At 38.7% G+C, this 17,483-nt stretch overlaps 2 protein-coding genes across 6 annotated transcripts in view; one reads left to right on the top strand and one right to left on the bottom strand.

Annotated features, from left to right (window-relative positions):
- Window positions 1–1,051: 1,051 nt before the first annotated feature.
- On the top strand, window positions 1,052–7,460 carry MANSC4 (MANSC domain containing 4). The gene is made up of 3 exons (XM_045811851.2): window positions 1,052–1,280; window positions 4,221–4,355; window positions 6,787–7,460. The coding sequence occupies exons 1-3, from the start codon at window positions 1,052–1,054 to the stop codon at window positions 7,458–7,460; spliced, it is 1,038 nt and encodes a 345-aa protein (XP_045667807.2).
- The window catches only part of MRPS35 (mitochondrial ribosomal protein S35), a 57,756-nt gene continuing 45,071 nt past the window's right edge, over window positions 4,799–17,483 (bottom strand). For 4 of the 5 annotated variants that reach the window (XM_087855726.1, XM_045811754.2, XM_087855727.1 and 1 more), the window contains one exon: window positions 4,799–15,944. In XM_087855726.1, the coding sequence (XP_087711852.1) occupies window positions 15,675–15,944 (270 nt within the window). In that variant the 3' untranslated portion in view covers window positions 4,799–15,674. The remainder of the gene's footprint in view (window positions 15,945–17,483) is intronic. The other variant, XR_015721661.1, reaches the window with a different exon arrangement.

Raw genomic sequence — 17,483 nt, 5'->3', positions numbered from 1 at the left:
GCCATTTTTGCCCTCTTTAGTATCTTTTCAAATGTTTTGGCATCGCAATTGAAGTGATTTTATTAATATTCAGAAATTTAAAACCATTTCATCATTTCCCTAATACACGTTTCTTAGCAACTATTTCTGCTTCAATCAGAGATACTATGCCTTTTTGTATATGCTTCAAAAAGAAGTATCCTTTATAACTTCATACATGAATCTCAGAAAACAGATTAGATGGCCCCCATTTTGAATTTCTTCACAATTTTCACTGTAATGATTTTCATTTGCTCTTTTTGAAGAGAGCTTGTGGCTGGCCTTATGGGGGGGGGGGGGAATGCCTGGCTCCAAGAAGTGACCAGGATCCACATATCCACATTCAATGTTTTCAAAATCACTGCAAAATTAAAATTTAACTTTTTTTTTCATTTTCAGTTTTCATTTACTTTCAAGGTTTTGTTGTTGTTATTTTGTTTAGTAAAAACAAAGAATTTAAACCAGTGCACAAACTGGTTTTCTGGTTTATGTAAATACTAGAACTTAAATTCATAAGGAAAAAAATCCCCAATAATTAAAAAAAAAATCTGCAGTCACAGGTTCCTTTAAAACCATACAGCAGTCCCCTTGTTTCTGGTGAAATGGATCCTTCCTTTATCTGACATCGTGACTAAATTATTGTTTTTCTCAGAAAGACTCTTAGCTAGGGTTTCCACTTGTCTTTATATTTACTTAGTAAGAGGTGTCTGTGACCATTCACTTTCAGAAAAAGAAGAAAAACAGAGGGGAGAATCCACGTCTTCAAGAGGGTAAGGAACAGAGTATCAGAATGGCCTGGAAAATGTTCAAAATTAACGTCAGAAAGTCAAATGTTCACCTAGGGCTTAGCTGGGAAGAAACAAAAGAAAAATCGATATGCAGTCAAAGAATGGCTTCATTTTTCTAGAAGGTGACTCTCCAGGAGAGTCCCTTAGCAACAGCCTCGAAGTTCCAGAAACTGTCCTGAACCCCGATGATCAGCTTCAGCGTCTGTCTGGAACTCAGACTTCTTGCCCAGTCTTTGTACAGGGAAATGCATGTGGCGGTGGTGGCAACAGCCTTGATACTGCTCCTAAGCATGGGGTGGACGTCAGACTCACTCTGCTCACCCACCATTTTTTACAGAGACTGTTGGATCCGTCGCTTTCCAGGGCTTCTGATTGACCTGGAGGAGTCTCAGAAGCTGGGAGCTCAGTTCCTGAAGTATTATTCGGAAAGCACCGGCCAGAAATGCGGCAGGAGCTGCTGCCTTAGGAAGGATGGTAAGTATTAATGATATGCCTGCGCAAAAATCCAGAGAAACTTATAAAATGAAGACCTAAGTAAGGAGCCCTAGGCAGAGGTTCCAGGGAACAAACAGATGAACAGAACTAGGGAAGATGAGGGAGAGATGTGGGGACGGGGGAGGGTGGGAGAGAGACTGAGGACTGACTTTGCCCATCTGGGTCAGTGCTGGCTCAGTTTACAAATCTGGTAACCACCCAGAATGCCATGGAACCTACAGGTAACACAAAATCTTCTTCTCTTCACTAAAGTGCTAAATGAAAATGTTTCCTTGAGGGTTAACTAACAATATTTCCATAGCCCTCAAATATGGCATATATGATTTCAAAAATATTTATAATAATTTCCTTTTCAAAGTTCTTTTGGTGATATCAGTATTTCAAATTTTTTAAATGTGCTTGCTTGTGTTGAGCAAATATGGGTTGCACTGAGCAGGAATTTAGACTATGATTGATGTTTTGAAAGACATAGGTAGATATATGTCAAATAGCAAAAAGAAAGAAAAGAAATATATATTTTAAATATTCCGATTTTTTGGTCTGAAATCCACAATCAGAGTTAAACATCACCCATGTAATATGATCAACGTTTATAATGAGGAAAACATTTCATTATTGCAGAATTTCCAGTTACAATTGTCTAAAGACTTCTTTCATTTGTTTTTCATTTTTCCAAGATTTTAAAGCTACTTGGAAAGAAACAGCAAAAGCAACACAACACTTTAAAATAATTCTCTTGATTCTTCCACACTTTCTTTCCATGGTTTGATACCGACTTATTAATTGCCAGTGCCTCTTATCCAAGTATGCATGGAAGATTTCTGGGATGCAGATTGAGGCTACCGGAGGGTATAAACCGACCAGTGTGAGAAGCTGTCCCAGGCTAAGCCCTCAAAAGTTAGTCAGGCACACAAGAGAGCAATTAATTTTTTAAAGGGAAATATTTTTAAAAATCATTTATTTATTTGAGAGAGAGAGAGAGAGAGAGAGAACAAGAGAGTACAAGCAGGGGAAGCAGCAGAGGGAGAGGGAGAAGCAGACTCCCGGTTGAGCAGGGAGCCTGATGTGGGGCTCAATCTCAGGACCCCGGGATCATGACCTGAGCTGAAGGCAGAGGCTTAACCGACTGAGCCACCCAGACACCCCTAAAGGGAAATCTTTTAGAAAAGGTTGCCAATCCAGATTTTCACCTGAGAGATGCTTTTAACTCCCATAAGCCTTGAGGGAAGGTGGTTAAGGGGGGATACCTTTCAGCATTTTCCCATGGCATCAATTTACCTGACTGTCCATCGTAGGGAAACTTTGTCTTCTGGACTTCCAGAGGGATACGATAAGCTTCTAGTAGAATTCCATGATTTTAGAGCCCCTGTAGCTTCCAAGTTGTGGTTTTCTTCCTCCAGAAGAAAGGGCACGAACACACGTCTCTGTTTTTAGCTGGAAGCCAGAACTTTAAAAAGCCACAGTCCTGCAATAGCTAACCTGTTCAGGGCTGGAACTCTAAAGTGTACACAAAGAGGAATATAAAACATCTTTTAAAATTATTCTCTTTACATCAACTACTTTCTTATCAAAAATTTAGATGTCTAAATTTGAATATTTTTTAGTCCTTTTCCTTGAACGTGGCAGCCCAGTCTTCAGGGAATGCATTTGTAATCTAAAATGTATTAGCAATGAATTGAATTCTGCCCTCTTCTTTATCCTCCTGGACTCCCCAGAAGTAATGGGGGAGATGCAGCTCCCCACAGTTAACCTTACACAGAAGCCGCAGAGGTTTGGCCAACTGCAATTCCACAACAGCTTCAGGCATACTCTGAGGTCTGGTCATTGTGTGCTATCCCTCTGTCTTCTTATTTTATTAAAGAAGTTGATAACTTTGGTCAATGGATACTTCCCAGCGCATGGTTCCTCCTACATGGCAGCAGGGGGAAAATCTGTTTTGCACTTTAGGTAGGACAGACTAAAGACTGGCACTCAACAAATCACACATAAGGTTTTCCAGAAATAACAGGATACATTGTATGGAGCAAACTTATTTGGTAGAAGGGAGATAGCGTAAGTGATGTACCCCTACCCATTAGAATTCCAAATGCTCATATCCTTGTCAGTAGACTCTTCCTCTTTAAAGGACACTGAACATGGGGTGCCTGGGTGGCTCAGGGTGGCTCAGTCTGAGCGTCTGCCTTGGGCTCAGGTCGTGATCCCAGGGTCCTGGGATCGAGCCCTGCATCGGGCTTCCTGCTCAGCGAGAAGCCTGCTCCTCCCTCTCCCACTCCCCCTGCTTGTGTTCCCTCTCTTGCTGTGTCTCTCTCTGTCAAATAAATAAAATCTTAAAAAATAAAATAAAATAAAATAAAGGACACTGAACAGGATTTCGTAGGACGTGTGATTTGCAACGTGGGGCTAGTGCTCCCCTATAATCAGGGTCAGGGTAGTGTTCACCTGGCCTGCTGCCTTTCCACCATCTGGGCCTCTCCCAGTAATTGCAGTTTTTGCCTTCCCATGACTCCCTCTTTTGTTACAACATCTGTCGCTTTATTTTCATTATTTCTTTCTCTGGTGAACTCCAGTGCCTTAGCATTCTGAGAGGGCACTGCAACTAGAAATCTGATATGTATAAATCCCCAGGGGCTTCTGTAGCCAATTGAACTTTTCATGAACATAAAATACTGGGATTGGAAAATGATCCCAGGTAATCCTGTATGGAATGGAGTGTGTGAAAGGTTAGATAGTTTCTTATAAAAAGCATTTTCCATATTCATAGAAACAGTTACTGTAGTTCACAATGTTCTATAAGATGTCTGAACATAGCCCTGCGATATATTGCTGTTAATCCAATGTTCTTGAAAGAAATGTAAGTTAGTCAGAGCTCATCCAGCTGGGAGAAACCAAAACCAACTGCAGATGTGCTTTTCCTTTCAGTTTCCTGTAACGTGGCTGTCTTCTACCATGATCCTATTCATGACAATGTCAACTGCCTCCATATTCACTGCCCAACGCTGGAGAGCTGCGTATTAGAGCCTGGAACCAGTGCCATTTTATACAACGTAACAGAAGGTAATGATTTATGTATTTTGTATGTATGTTGAAGAATGTTGGTAATGCTCTAGTAGAGATGTATATAACCTAGAAACTGGCGGGCAACAACCATGTATCAATCATTATTTTCCAGCGATCTCTATCTGGAAAAGTTTTGGGCATCCAGGGCAGAAAACTAAAAGTAAATTCCGTTTAGTTTGGCATGCTCAGCAATGATGAGTTCATTCTAGATGATAACAAATCGTATGTGAAGAAGAGCTTAAGCATTACATTTATTCCAGGAGCCCCCAGCAAGAGTCAAAATAGGCATTTCTACTGCAGGGGCTAAGGATGCTACCAGGAATAAAGAAAATGCTTAATGTCAGTTTTGAGGTCCATGGACGACTGCATACAAGGATTCTACTAAATGCATGTCAAGGACAAGGAAATGCACTTACTAACATACATTAGCATAGCAATGGTCCCAAGATAACTGGTATATTTTATTTCAGATAAGTACACATTTAAGTGTCCTTTGCCCATGTACATAAACTCAGGGTGCAAATTGGTAAATATGAAAGAATAGCTTTTTGCCATCAAAATACAAAGGCGATAAATTTTGTCACTGATTTGTACTTACTGAACACCTAATGCAGGCTGGGAGCAGCACTGCCGAAGAGGCAGCCATGTCTCTGCCCTCGAGTCTCTTACAATCTAGTTGATGTGAGAAGTCTCACGATTAGCGCAGAACATGTAACTGAATACAAAAATGCGTGATACTGTCTCAAGCACAAGTACTCAAAAGGAGACTTAAAGAAAGCTAAATTCAGAGGCAGCTTCGTGGAAGAGGCCAGGCACAGGCAAGATAAGGAGTTCTGTATCATACGACGGGAAAGAAAGAAAACAGGTCCGGCTACCAAAGGGTCACAGTTGAGGTTGCAATGAAAATCTGGGTACGATAGGGTAGGCCAGGTTTCAAAAGGGCTTTGGACAGAGTAGTGTTTTGGTTTGACTTTGTCAGCAACAGAGAACCAGCAAAGGCATTTAATGAGAAAACGCCATCATTAAAGTCATGAGTGTGGTTGTCTTTAGTCTAGCAAAGTTATATGCAGGATGCAAATTAGAGTATCTAGTCAGGGAGGCATTAGATCTGGAGAAGGTAACCATAACTGCAATGAAGAGGAGGGATGATTACCAGCACATTTGGGAGGGAACTGGATAGGACCTAGTTACTTTTTAGATGAAGGAAAAGAAGAGAGAGGCGTCCAAGATTGCTCTGCAGTACGTAGAGATTCCAGCATGGGTGATGGAATATTGGTGCGGTCACTGAAAGAGACAGAGAGCCACACAAAATGATGTTGGCTTTGGGAATGTTCAGTGATGACATGAATGTCCAGGTGGGAACCTTCAGTAGAGCACAGGAGAAATGAGACCAGAGACCAAGAAAGAGGAAGTAACTGGTGATATGGATTTTAGTGCCACCGATCTAGTGGTGACAGTTGATGAGGATGCTCGTGTGTGTGTGTGGTGAAGGGATGAGATGAAGAGAAAATTCAGCAGAAGACAAAGGACTAAGGATTGTGGAAAGCACACAACCAGTTAGGACCAAAGAGAGAACCAACTAAAGAAAAAAAACGAGAAGCAGGCAGTCTGAGGTAAAGTGCCAAGAGAGACTGCGCTCCCGGGAGTCACGGGAGGAGAATTTTAAGGAAAGGATGGTTAGCAGTATTGATGATAAAAGAGAAGTCAAAGCAATGAGGCTGATCAGGAAATATGGAAACTACTGATTACCTCAGAAGCATAATTCTGACAGAATAGCGAGGATGGAACAAGATGGCAGAAGGCAAACAACAAAGAAAGGAAATGGATGTGGGTATGTCTAGAGGGAGAAATAGAGAGATACAGAAACTGATAGAAGAGACAACTGAAAAGCTGTGGAGAGGTTTTTTTTCCTTTCCCTTTGCAGGCAGAGCAATATTTGCACATTGTCTGAAGTCAGAGGGAAAGGAGTTCCTTTACAAGAGAGAAAATACTGAAGACAAAGTCAGGACCCTCAGGGACTGGGAAGGGAGGAGACGGAGGGCTTTGCTCCTGATTTTGAATACACTTACACTTCTCAGGCCCTATTTTTTTAAAACTTCATTTTAAAATGCTATATATCTCAAATGGTTAGTTTTTTTGCAGTTCTTACACTAACATTGGCTATTGTTACCCAAAAGCCCTGGCAGACAAAAAGAATCCTCCATGAAGTAGCCAAACTTGTTTATAATGCAAAGTGTTCTAGAAAGTTAAGATAAATTCAAATGTGGCCAGTATGTTTCTAAGCCTTTCAGGAGTATGCAACAGTAGAACCTGAACTTAAGCTTAGTTCACTAACTCAGTGCCAAACCCGAGACCTCTCCAAACAGTGCTTTGACGTTCTCTCCTTGAAATAAAAAATAAAATGAATGATGCCTTATTTATCTTTCAGGTATAGATCCAGATTTGCTGGTTTTTGAACAATCACCTCCCACATATCTAAATACCCGTTCTTCATCTAACACATGGGACAGACTACGGATTTTAAAAGCTATGCATTTAGATAAACAACAAACCACTGTGATAAACCAAATGCTGCCATCCACAGAGGCGCCATCAATAACCACACATCAAGATCTGGTTGTCAACACAGACGATACCAGGTATTCCAGGGAATTAACCACAGATTCTTGGGCAAGATTCATTTCCCTGAATGACTCTATTATCACAGATGTAAATATGGTCTCACACAGCACTGATTTCATCAATAATCCAGATAACAAGACTATTTCTCCTTTCTTTGTTCCCATAGACACAAAACTTGTTCATAGGCCTATTCCATCCCGACTCAACAGTAGCAAGCAATTACTAAACAAAACCAAGGGGTCCAACAGCAGAAACCACACATCTGAGAAGGGAGACATGACCCCTGATGGGGCATCTATGACTTCAAAGATGTGGCTGGCTCCGGTAGCCCTCTGTACCTCTGTCGTCTTCCTTTGCTGTTGTATAATCATCCTGGCATCTGGATACTGTAGAAAGCAGCAGGGCCAGTATAAGTTGGGACAGAGAAAGTCAGAATCCAGGCAAATTAAAAAATTTAGCACTCTAAAGGGGAACTCTTAAAAGTTACAGAGAGACTGTAAACTTCCAAGAGGATCATTTTTAGTTTCCTTAAGACAAGGGCAGTTTGGTTAAAAAAAATAATTGCACAGGATGTCCACTTCTACCGGTCTCTCAAAAAAGGCCAAATGCTTGATAAACTTAACTGCCTTTTTTCATTATTTTTATTTTTTGAAATATTATCACATTTTATAGATGAGAAAATGAGAAGAGAGGCTAAATATCTTGCCTAAAGTCACAGAGCTAATAAACAGTGAAGGCAGGACTTAATAGGTAATCTGGTTCAAACGTTCATGCTTGAAATCACTGTTAGATTAAAAGCTTCCATTGTCCCAAAAAGCATGGAAAAAAGATAGAGAGAGGAAAACACCATAACATAATATTTGTCTCCTGTCAAGGTCAAATTATTGTCATGTATGTTAATAAAATCTTTTAGTGGTTTGGACAGAAGAGCGCTGTTATTACAGTTACTAACCCATGTGCAAACGGCTGCCTGTTTTTATACAGTTTTAACTTTCAATTGATTAATTCTTAATCCTAAACCGTCTTCATTTTTGAAAGCTGACATGCCTTCAAATAACTTTGGTACTGGAATCTTTGAGTTTTGTGTTGATCTCTGTTGAATAAACCTTGGGAGTTTCAGTTCCCATTCCTCATGTGTATGCATTATTTTCCCAGGTGCAAATATTAGCTGTACGTATTTGAGCTCTGTCCAAATCTTACACCAGATCTACGCCCCCACCCTGAAGTGCAGACACTTTAATTCAATTAAGTCTCCAGTGATTTTAAACTTTAGACCCTTAATCTAATCCTTGAAACTCTTTTTAAATATGAGGACAGATATTAAAAGACAGCCAATAAGCATGAAGAATAGATTAAGAGGAAATCCTATTACAGGATTAACAAAATAGTTCTGTTCTCTCTTAGGTTAAAACAAACTGTCCAGTGGCTTAAGAGGTATTTGTTTCTTTCCCTAGTGTTGACACTGTGTGGGGAAAAAAATGTCTGTTTCTTTGTCTAATATAAGAAAGAAATATACAAAATCTCTATGAGTGGAATATTAGCCACAAATAAAAGTCTGAATTTAAAAACTTCATCAATTTACCCTTATTTGCTAGTCATGATATTAAATATCATAAATTATATCAATTTCTTTCCTAATTCATTAGGGAAAAAAAGCCTGTACTATGTAGGGAGGATATAAAGATTTAAATTACCCTAAAATTATATTTAAATAAATAATTCAAGAAGCAGCCTTTAAAAATTATCTGTACAGTCTTTTAAAAGATTATTTTTCTTTAAAATATAAACAAGTTGTTTAAAGGTTTCCCAAAAAACCAGGGCTGCTAGAGAAAGGTTTTTCTTCCTTGGGATTTCTCAGAATTTGCTCATTTCCTAAAATTGGTATTTTTATAGAAATGACCATAATTTGAGAAAACATATTTACCTTTGTAAGAAAACAAACTCATACTCCTCTTCTTCAGCCACTACCTGTGACCATCAGATAAACTGAGGACAGACTTAGATGCAACCAGACCAGAGTCAGCCAGGAAGCAAAAATTGCCGAGCCTTTGGGCGCCTGGGTGGCTCAGTTGTTAAGCGTCGGCCTTTGGCTCAGGGAGTGATCCCGGCACTCTGGGATCGAGCCCCACGTCAGGCTCTTCTGCTGGGAGCCTGCTTCTTCCTCTCCCACTCCCCCTGCTTCTGTTCCCTCTCTCGCTGGCTGTCTCTCTGTCAAATAAATAAAATAAATCTTAAAAAAAAAAAAATTGCTGAGCCTAGAAACCATGTCCTTCCTGGAAGCCACAAGGACCAAAAGAGATCTGAATAGAATTTAAAACTTCCTTAAGAAACAATCAAAGATTCTCAAGGCCCAGTCAACAACCAAGGCCAAGATTGTTACACTCAATTGCGAAGTAACCATGATACTGAAATCTTTCCAACATTGTAACTAGCCAGACCTCTTTTAAAAAGTCTGTAACTGTCCAGTATTATGAAATACTTACCAATGTTGGGAAGAATATATGCAAAGAAAGAACTAAAGCAAGCCACAATTAAGGAAACAGATTTGTCCTATTTCTTAGTTGCCTACGTGTTTAAGCAACTTCTGAGTTATGTAACTTTAAGAGTCTGACGTCAGCAGGGAATGTGTATCAATGCAGCAAATATCCCTTACACTCGTTATAAGGATAAATATCATGTTCATTGTATATATTGGTTCAATTAATATTAATAGTTTAAAGGATAAAGATCTGATTAATGATAAACAGTGCTGTTTAATTATTGCTAGAATTACAATGATAGCAACTGCTTTCCATTTGAGGCAGTTCTGTATTAATCTTACAGCTCTAGGAGTTTGCCATTAGGTGTCAGTGCTACAGCCTGTCTTCAGGTCAGTTGCCTGGAGATAGGCAAATTGCAAAGGCTAGAGGGTACAGTGCTCTACGAGACACCAAGTATAAATTTGGAGTGGGGAGGTCTCTCTTAAAACCACCCTCAAGTTTGATTATTCACTAGAATAATTCACAAAACTCAAGGAAAGCTGTTATACTCATGGTATGGTTTATCACAGAGAAAGGATATGAATTAAAATCAGCCAAGGGAAGAAGCACATAGGATGAAGTCTCTTCCAAAGTCATAGCTTCTGGTTTCTTCTCCCCCTAGAGGCAAGACGTGTTACTTTTCTTGTACCAATGTATGATAATATGCCTAGTATTGCCAATGAGGGAAACCTGCCTGAACTTCAGCGTTCAAAGTTTTTATAGAGGCGCTACTACATGGGTATGACCGAGTGATTACCTGGGTAGTTATCTCAGCTGCCAGGTGGACTGATCCCAGGTGACTCAAAACCCCTTGCTCTAAATCATGTGGTTTTTCTGGCATGGCTGAGACTGTCAGGTGTGGCCAGCCCCACCCTAAAATCCATTGTGACTGGCTCTCACCCTAAACAAAGATATTCCTACAAGGTGTGACTTAGATGACCTCCTAGAAGCTGCAGGCAAAGGCCAGACCTCTCTTTGGGCCAGGTCAGATTCTTTATTACACATCGTTACCTCCTCTGCTTTCATCTGCATTGTATTATTACTACAGGACGGACGACCCTAGTCTACCACCTCTTTACATGTTCCCAAATGATCACTTCTCCTCAAACTGTTTTTAAAATGTTCCCTTCCTCAATCCTGTTTCTGCATCTGAATTTCCCTAAACTTCACGAATCTCTAAGAAATATACCATTTTAATACATTTAAAGTCTGCTTTAAACCTGATCTAAAAGTTACTTAACTTTGCTTTTCATTTACTATTTCCATGCAGTGGATTACAATGTATCTCTTTTTGCAATCAAGTCATATTATCATACTTAAGAACATACACATTCTTGGCCTTGCTAATACCAAATCGTATCTTCATTTCAAATAAATCCTTTGGGTAATTGTTTTCAAATACTTTCTGGCTTTCATTTATGTTCTCTAATTCTGTTAGGCAAAATAAGTCTTAGACAAATAACAAACTCAATAATTCCCCTATTTTAATTTAACTTAATCACAACTTTGGAAGAGGTAAGAAATAACAAATATACTTTAAAATACTGAACTACTGACAGCTAAATTGAATGGAATACTTCACAGGGCAGTTCTTGTCATTTACTCCAATTAATTTCAAGGTCCTTACACCTCATCTCTTTTCTGAGCTGTGGAAGCTCTAACTTGGGGAATCTAGAGAGATGAATACCGGCTAATCTCCATTTCCACTTTTCTTCAAGCTTGGGCTTGGAGAAAAGACCCCCAGAAAACATAAAGGAGGATGCTAAACAGAGTTGAATTAACATAAAGTGAGCCCAAAAGAGAAGAATGGAGCAAACTTTCCCGGCTAGAAAATACTTCCAAAAACCTTTTTCTAATCAGAATTGGCATATGTGAAAAATGCATTGGGTAGATAGCAGTTATGTAAAAAAGCACTGAACTATATTCAGGGGACTGGGTTCTGAGCCTAGCTTCCCAAATAATAAAGTCATTACAGCTGGTCCCGACTTAATATGACTCAAAACTTAACGATTTTTCGACTTCACAATGGTGTGAAAGCAGTAACACATTCTGTAGAAACCACACTTCAAATTTTGAATTTTGATCTTTTCCCAGGCTAGTAATATGTGATGATACTTTGTCATGATGCTGGGCAGCGGCAACCAAAGCTCCTAGCCAGCCATGCGATCACAAGGGTAAACAACTGGTATACTGACAACCACTTGAACCCTTTGTACCCATAAAACCATTCTTTCACCTTCAGTATAGTATTCAATAAATTATATGAGATATTCAACACTTCATTATAAAATAGGCTTTGTGTTCGATGACTCTGCCCCACCGCAGGGTACTGTTAAATGTTTCAAGCACATTTAAGGCAGGCTGGGCTAAGCTATGATGTTTGGTAGTTTAGGTGTACTAAATGCATTTTCAACTTACAATATTTTCATCTCAAAATGGATTTGTTGGGACATCATAAGTTGAGGAAGATCTGTATTCAAAAGCAACCAATAGATGCTAATTTGTAGGGAAAGAAATATGAGACAAAATAACAATATATGTATATATGTGAATATTTAAGTGATGACAGAAGGAAAATAAAAACACTTTCAAACCAGAAGGAATCACACAGATCTTCTAATTAGTTCTACTGCCACACTGTACAAATAAGAAAACTGTTGAATAATCATTGTTATGATGCATTAATATGAAAAAATACTTTAAGTGTGATGTGGCTGCTGGAGTTAACATGGCAGAGGAGCAGAGGACCCCATGTTTGTCTTGTCCCTGGAATTCAGCTAGATAGTTATCAAATCATTCTGAACACTTGCAATATCAACTGGAGATCTGATAAAAGAAATGCTGCAATGCTACAAACAGAAAAGTGGCCACTTTTGGGAAGTATTGCTGTCTTTTCTCTCTTTCTTCTATTATTTTCTGGACAGAATAATGAGATGGAGAAACTTACCACAAAAGAAAAGAACAGGAGGTAGCACTCTCTGCAGGAATTTAATCAATATGGATTATAAGTAAGACGTCTGAACTAGAACTTAAAACAAAAGATACTAGCTGGACTTGAGAAAAAGCATAGAAGATACTAGAGAATCCCTTACTGTAGAAATAAAAGAACTAAAATGCAATCAGGCCAAAATTAAAAATGCTATTACTGAGATGCAGTAAAAAACGGAGGCTCTAACAGACTTATCAAAAAGAAAAGAGAAGGGACCAAAATAAATAGAATCATGAATGAAAAAGGAGAGATCACAACCAACACTGAAGAAATAAAAACAATTATAAGAGAATATTATGAGCAATTATATGCCAACAAATCAGGTAATCTGGAAGAAATGGATGCATTCCTAGAAACATATAAACTACCAAAACTGAAACAGGAAGAAATAGAAAACCTGAATAGAACCATAACCAGCAAAGAAATTGAATCAGTAATCAAAAATCTCCCAACAAACAAGAGTCCAGGGCTGATGGCTCCTGGGGGAATTCTACCAAACATTTAAAGAAGAATTAATACTATTTTTCTGAAACTGTTTCAAAAAAGAGAAATGGAAGGGAAACTTCCCAACTCATTCTATGAGGCCAGCATTACCTCGAACCCCAAACCAGACAAAGACCCCACCAAAAAGGAGAATTATAGACCAGTATCTCTGATGAACATGGATGCAAAAAATATCACCAAAATAGCCAATAGGATCCAACAGAAATTAAAGGATTATTCACCACAACCAAGTGGGATTTATTCCTGGGCTGCAAGGGTGGTTCAACATCCGCAAATCAATCAATGTGATACACCACGTTAATGAAAGAAAGGGCAAGAACCACATGATCCTCTCAATAGATGCAGAAAAAGCATTTGACAAAGTACAACATCCTTTCTTGATAAAAACTCTCTGCAGTGTAGAGACACAGGGAACAAACCTCAATATCATAAAAGCCATATACAAAAAACCCACAGCAAATATCATCCTCAATGAGGAAAAACTGAGAGCTTTTACCCTAAGGTCTGGAACATGACAGGGATTTCCACTCTCACCACTATTGTTCAACATGTACTAGGTCCTAGCCTCAGCAATCAGACAACAAAAAGAAAAAAAGGCATCCAAATTGGCAAGGAAGAAGTCAAGCTTCCACTCTTCGCAGACATGATACTCTACGTAGAAAACCCAAAAGACTCCACCCAAAAGTTGCTAGAACTGGTACAGGAGTTCAGCAAAGTTGCAGGATATGAAATAAATGCACAGAAGTCAGTCACATTTCCATACACTAACAATGAAGCCGAAGAAAGAGAAATCAAGGAATCGGCCCCATTTACAACTGCACCAAAACCCAGAAGATACCTAGGAAGAAACCTAACCAAAGAGGTAAAGGATCTGTACTCTGAAAATGATGGAGCACTTATGAAAGAAATTAAGGAAGACACAAAGAAATGGAAAAACATTCCATGATTATGGATTGGAAGAACAAATATTGTTAAAATGTCTACGCTACCTAGAGCAAGCTACACATTCAATGCAATCCCTATCAAAATACCATCAACATTTTTCACAAACTGGAACAAACAATCCTAAAATTTGTATGGAACCAGAAAAGACTCCGAATACCCAAGTAATTCTGAAAAAAGAAAACCAAAGCTGGACGCATCACAATTCCGGACTTCAAGCTGTATCACAAAGCTGTAATTATCAAGAAGTATGGTATTGACACGAAAACAGACACACACAACAATGGAACAGAATAGAGAAACCAGGAATGGACCCTCAAATCTATGGTCAACTGATCTTCTACAAAGCAGGATACAAAAGAATATCCAGTGGAAAAAAGACAGTCTCCTCAACAAGTGGTGTTGGGAAAATTGGACAGCCATATGCAAAGAATGAAACTGGACCATTTTCTTACACCATACACAAAAACAGACTCAAAATGGATGAAAGACCTAAATGTGATATAGCAATCCATCAAAATCCTAGAGGAAATACAGGCAGCAACCTCTCTGACCTTAGCTGCAGCAACTTCTTGGTAGACAGTCTCCAAAGACAAGGGAAACAAAAGCAAAAATGTACTATTGGGACTTCATCAAGATAAAAAACTTTTGCACAGCAAAGGAAACAGTCAACAAAACTAAAAAGTAACCTATGGAATGGGAAAATACATTTGCAAATGTCTTATCAGATAAAGGGCTAGTATCCAAAATCTATAAAGAACTTATTAAACAACACCCAAAAACCAAAAAATCCAGTCAAGTAATAGGCAGAAGACATGAACAGACACTACTCCAAAGAACACATACAAATGGTCAACAGACACAGCATTAGGGAAATATGAATCAAAACCACAATGAGATACCACCTCACACCAGTCAGAATGGCTAAAATTAACAAGTCAGGAAACAACAGATGTTGGCGAAGATGTGGAGAAAAGGGAAAACTCTTACACTGTTGGTGGGAACGCAAATTGGTGCAGTTGCTCTGGAAAACAGCATGGAGGTTCCTCAAAAGTTAAAAATAGAGCTACCCTATGACCCAGCATTGCACTACTGGGCATTTATCCAAAGGATACAAACATAGTGATCCGAAGGGGCAACTGCACCCCAATGTTTATAGCAGCAATGTCCACAATAGCCAAAACAGGGAAAGAGCCCAGATGTCCACTGACAAATGGATAAAGATGTGGCGTATATATATATATAATAATAATAATTTTATTCAAAAAGAATAAAATCTTGCCATTTGCAACAACATGGATGGAACTAGAGAGTATTATGCTAAGTGATATAAGTCAGAGAAAGACAAATACCATATGATTTCATTCATATGTGGAATTTAAAAAACAAAACAGGTGAACATAAGGGAAGGAAAGGAAAAATGAAATAAGATGAAAATTGACAGGCAGGCAAACCATAAGAGACACTGAACTCTAGGAAACAAACTGAGGGTTGCTGAAGGGAAGGTGGTGGGGGGATGAGGTAACGAGGTGATGAGCATTAAGGATGGCAATTGATGGAATGAGCACTGGGTGTTATATGCAACTGATGAATCACTAAACTCTACATCTGAAAGTAATTTTAAAAAATCTGAAACAGGTGAAAACATGGTATTTTTTTAGCATTTTCAAATTTCTATAAAATGAGATGATTATAGATAAATCATAAAATTAACAAATCAAGCCTATTTTTCTAAATAAATCACATTAGATTTAATAGTTTCTTCACTGATTCTTTGTACCGAGAAAGGGTATTTTCATTGTCCCCCTCGTTCTTAAGACTAACAACAGACTTTTTGTACTCTTCAACTTCTTTTGTACCAAGGAGCTCTTCTTTGTTTACTTCCAGATTTTTCTCAGCGGCCTTCATTTGCAGAAGTGTTTCCAGGATATTTTTTTCAGAGGAGCTATTGTTCCATACATACTCTTCCATGTCTGCTTCAGTCTTATCTTTCTCCCATTCTTCGGTTTTCTGAAAGGAAGAAATGAGTTCTGAAATCTGAGAAATGCTATCCAAAAACAAAGTTTTGCTTTTGTTTCAGGGAAAGAGAATCTGCAAAATGTGGAGCGTCCCTGTCAACACTCTGTATGTAAACTTCGATTTCCCTCCCTTACAGCGCTGCCGTCCACCTCCACCAACTGTTTCAGGACCCCACACTCTATTATGTGACTACTCCATTACCACTTACTAATTCTTACCCACAGAGTGTGTACTTTATCTGCCTTGCAAATTTCACTCACAAATACTGTTTCCCAAAAGATACAGAAAACTCATTTTTTGCAGCTTTCTTATCTCTAAACTCTAAGACATCAACATTTCACATTTCTGAAGTTAAAAATAACAGAGTTGAGAAGAGACTTCATTTCTTTTTGTAACATGCCTGTGGGGAAGACAAGGAACACCAATTATTATAATAAAATAAAAAATATAAAATACTGTGTAATACATGATTTTTAGTCATAATGACTTCATATATTCTGGAAGTTTGTTTTGTTATTATCTTTATTTTCTGTTCCTAGCATGGAAACGATTTTTGTTGCTACTTGTTTTTTCTTACAAAAATTATTACCATGCTATTCTAGGGAACACTGTTGTTAGGCTTTATAGTAATATAATTCAGATTTATGATTTATATGAAGATGTAACATTCTGTGAAAAATCAAGGAATGCAGCTAATAAATAATATGCCCTGGTTCAGTGAAGTGCCGAATGCCAGCCACATTCTTTCCACACTAACACAAAACGTGTTCTGAGCTATATGCTATTATAGAATGATCCAATATTCTTAAAACTTTTTAAGGTGGTAAGCCCCCCAAATTATAACATTTTTGAAGTATTTAAAGAAAGATTTGTATTCTCTGAAAACTGCTCTTGAAAGAGACCCCAACTTGAGCAGACAGAGCTCCAAATCTGCTCAGAATTAAGTGAGTACCAAGGAGACAGTTTCCACTCACGCCTCCCTCCCGTCTCCAACCTCACTGTTAGAGTCCACGAAAAGAGAAAAAGCACTGGAAATTTGTCCCTCAAAGAGTAAAAAGGAGCCCTGCCAACTGTAAACAGGCCACTGGGTATACCATGGACTCAGCTAACCCCATTCAGGGTCACTGGAGGCCAAAAAAGAGTCTCTTCCACCACAGAGCACCACAAGAAAAAGAAATCCTCCTTTAATCCTTCTAACTGAGCAGCCTTCCATTCAAGACAAACCAATAGGATGTAGAGTGTTTCCCCTGATCCTCAAATCCCTTAGCCAAAGTGGGGTATCTGTACTCACAACTCCCTACGTATTGTTTGCCCCACCTCCCTATCCTGAATTTATGGCTGAGGAAAATGTCTCAACTCATGTTCTAGAAATATATTATCTGGTTGAGAATCAACTCTATACCCCTTTCTTCTCTGGTACTGAGGCTATAGCCTTGGCTGAGGGACAGGATGGTTGGATAATGTGAAACAACTTCTTGTCTCCTGTGTGTACAAGCCTGTTGCAAATAACTTCTAATGGCCAAACTCTGA

The sequence above is a fragment of the Ursus americanus genome, chromosome 25 (assembly GCF_024610735.1).
Source record: "Ursus americanus isolate L20-20 chromosome 25, mUrsAme1.1.p, whole genome shotgun sequence".
NCBI lineage: Eukaryota > Metazoa > Chordata > Mammalia > Carnivora > Ursidae > Ursus > Ursus americanus.
Note: the sequence above shows the minus strand (reverse complement) of the source record. Positions and strands in the feature narration are given on the sequence as shown.

Coding starts and splice junctions, on each gene's coding strand:
- MANSC4 (XM_045811851.2), top strand. CDS start 1,052: ATGCATGTGGCGGTGGTGGCAACAGCCTTGATACTGCTCCTAAGCATG. Junction 1,281..4,220: donor CTGCTGCCTTAGGAAGGATG/GTAAGTATTAAT, acceptor TTTTCCTTTCAG/TTTCCTGTAACGTGGCTGTC. Junction 4,356..6,786: donor TTTATACAACGTAACAGAAG/GTAATGATTTAT, acceptor TTTATCTTTCAG/GTATAGATCCAGATTTGCTG.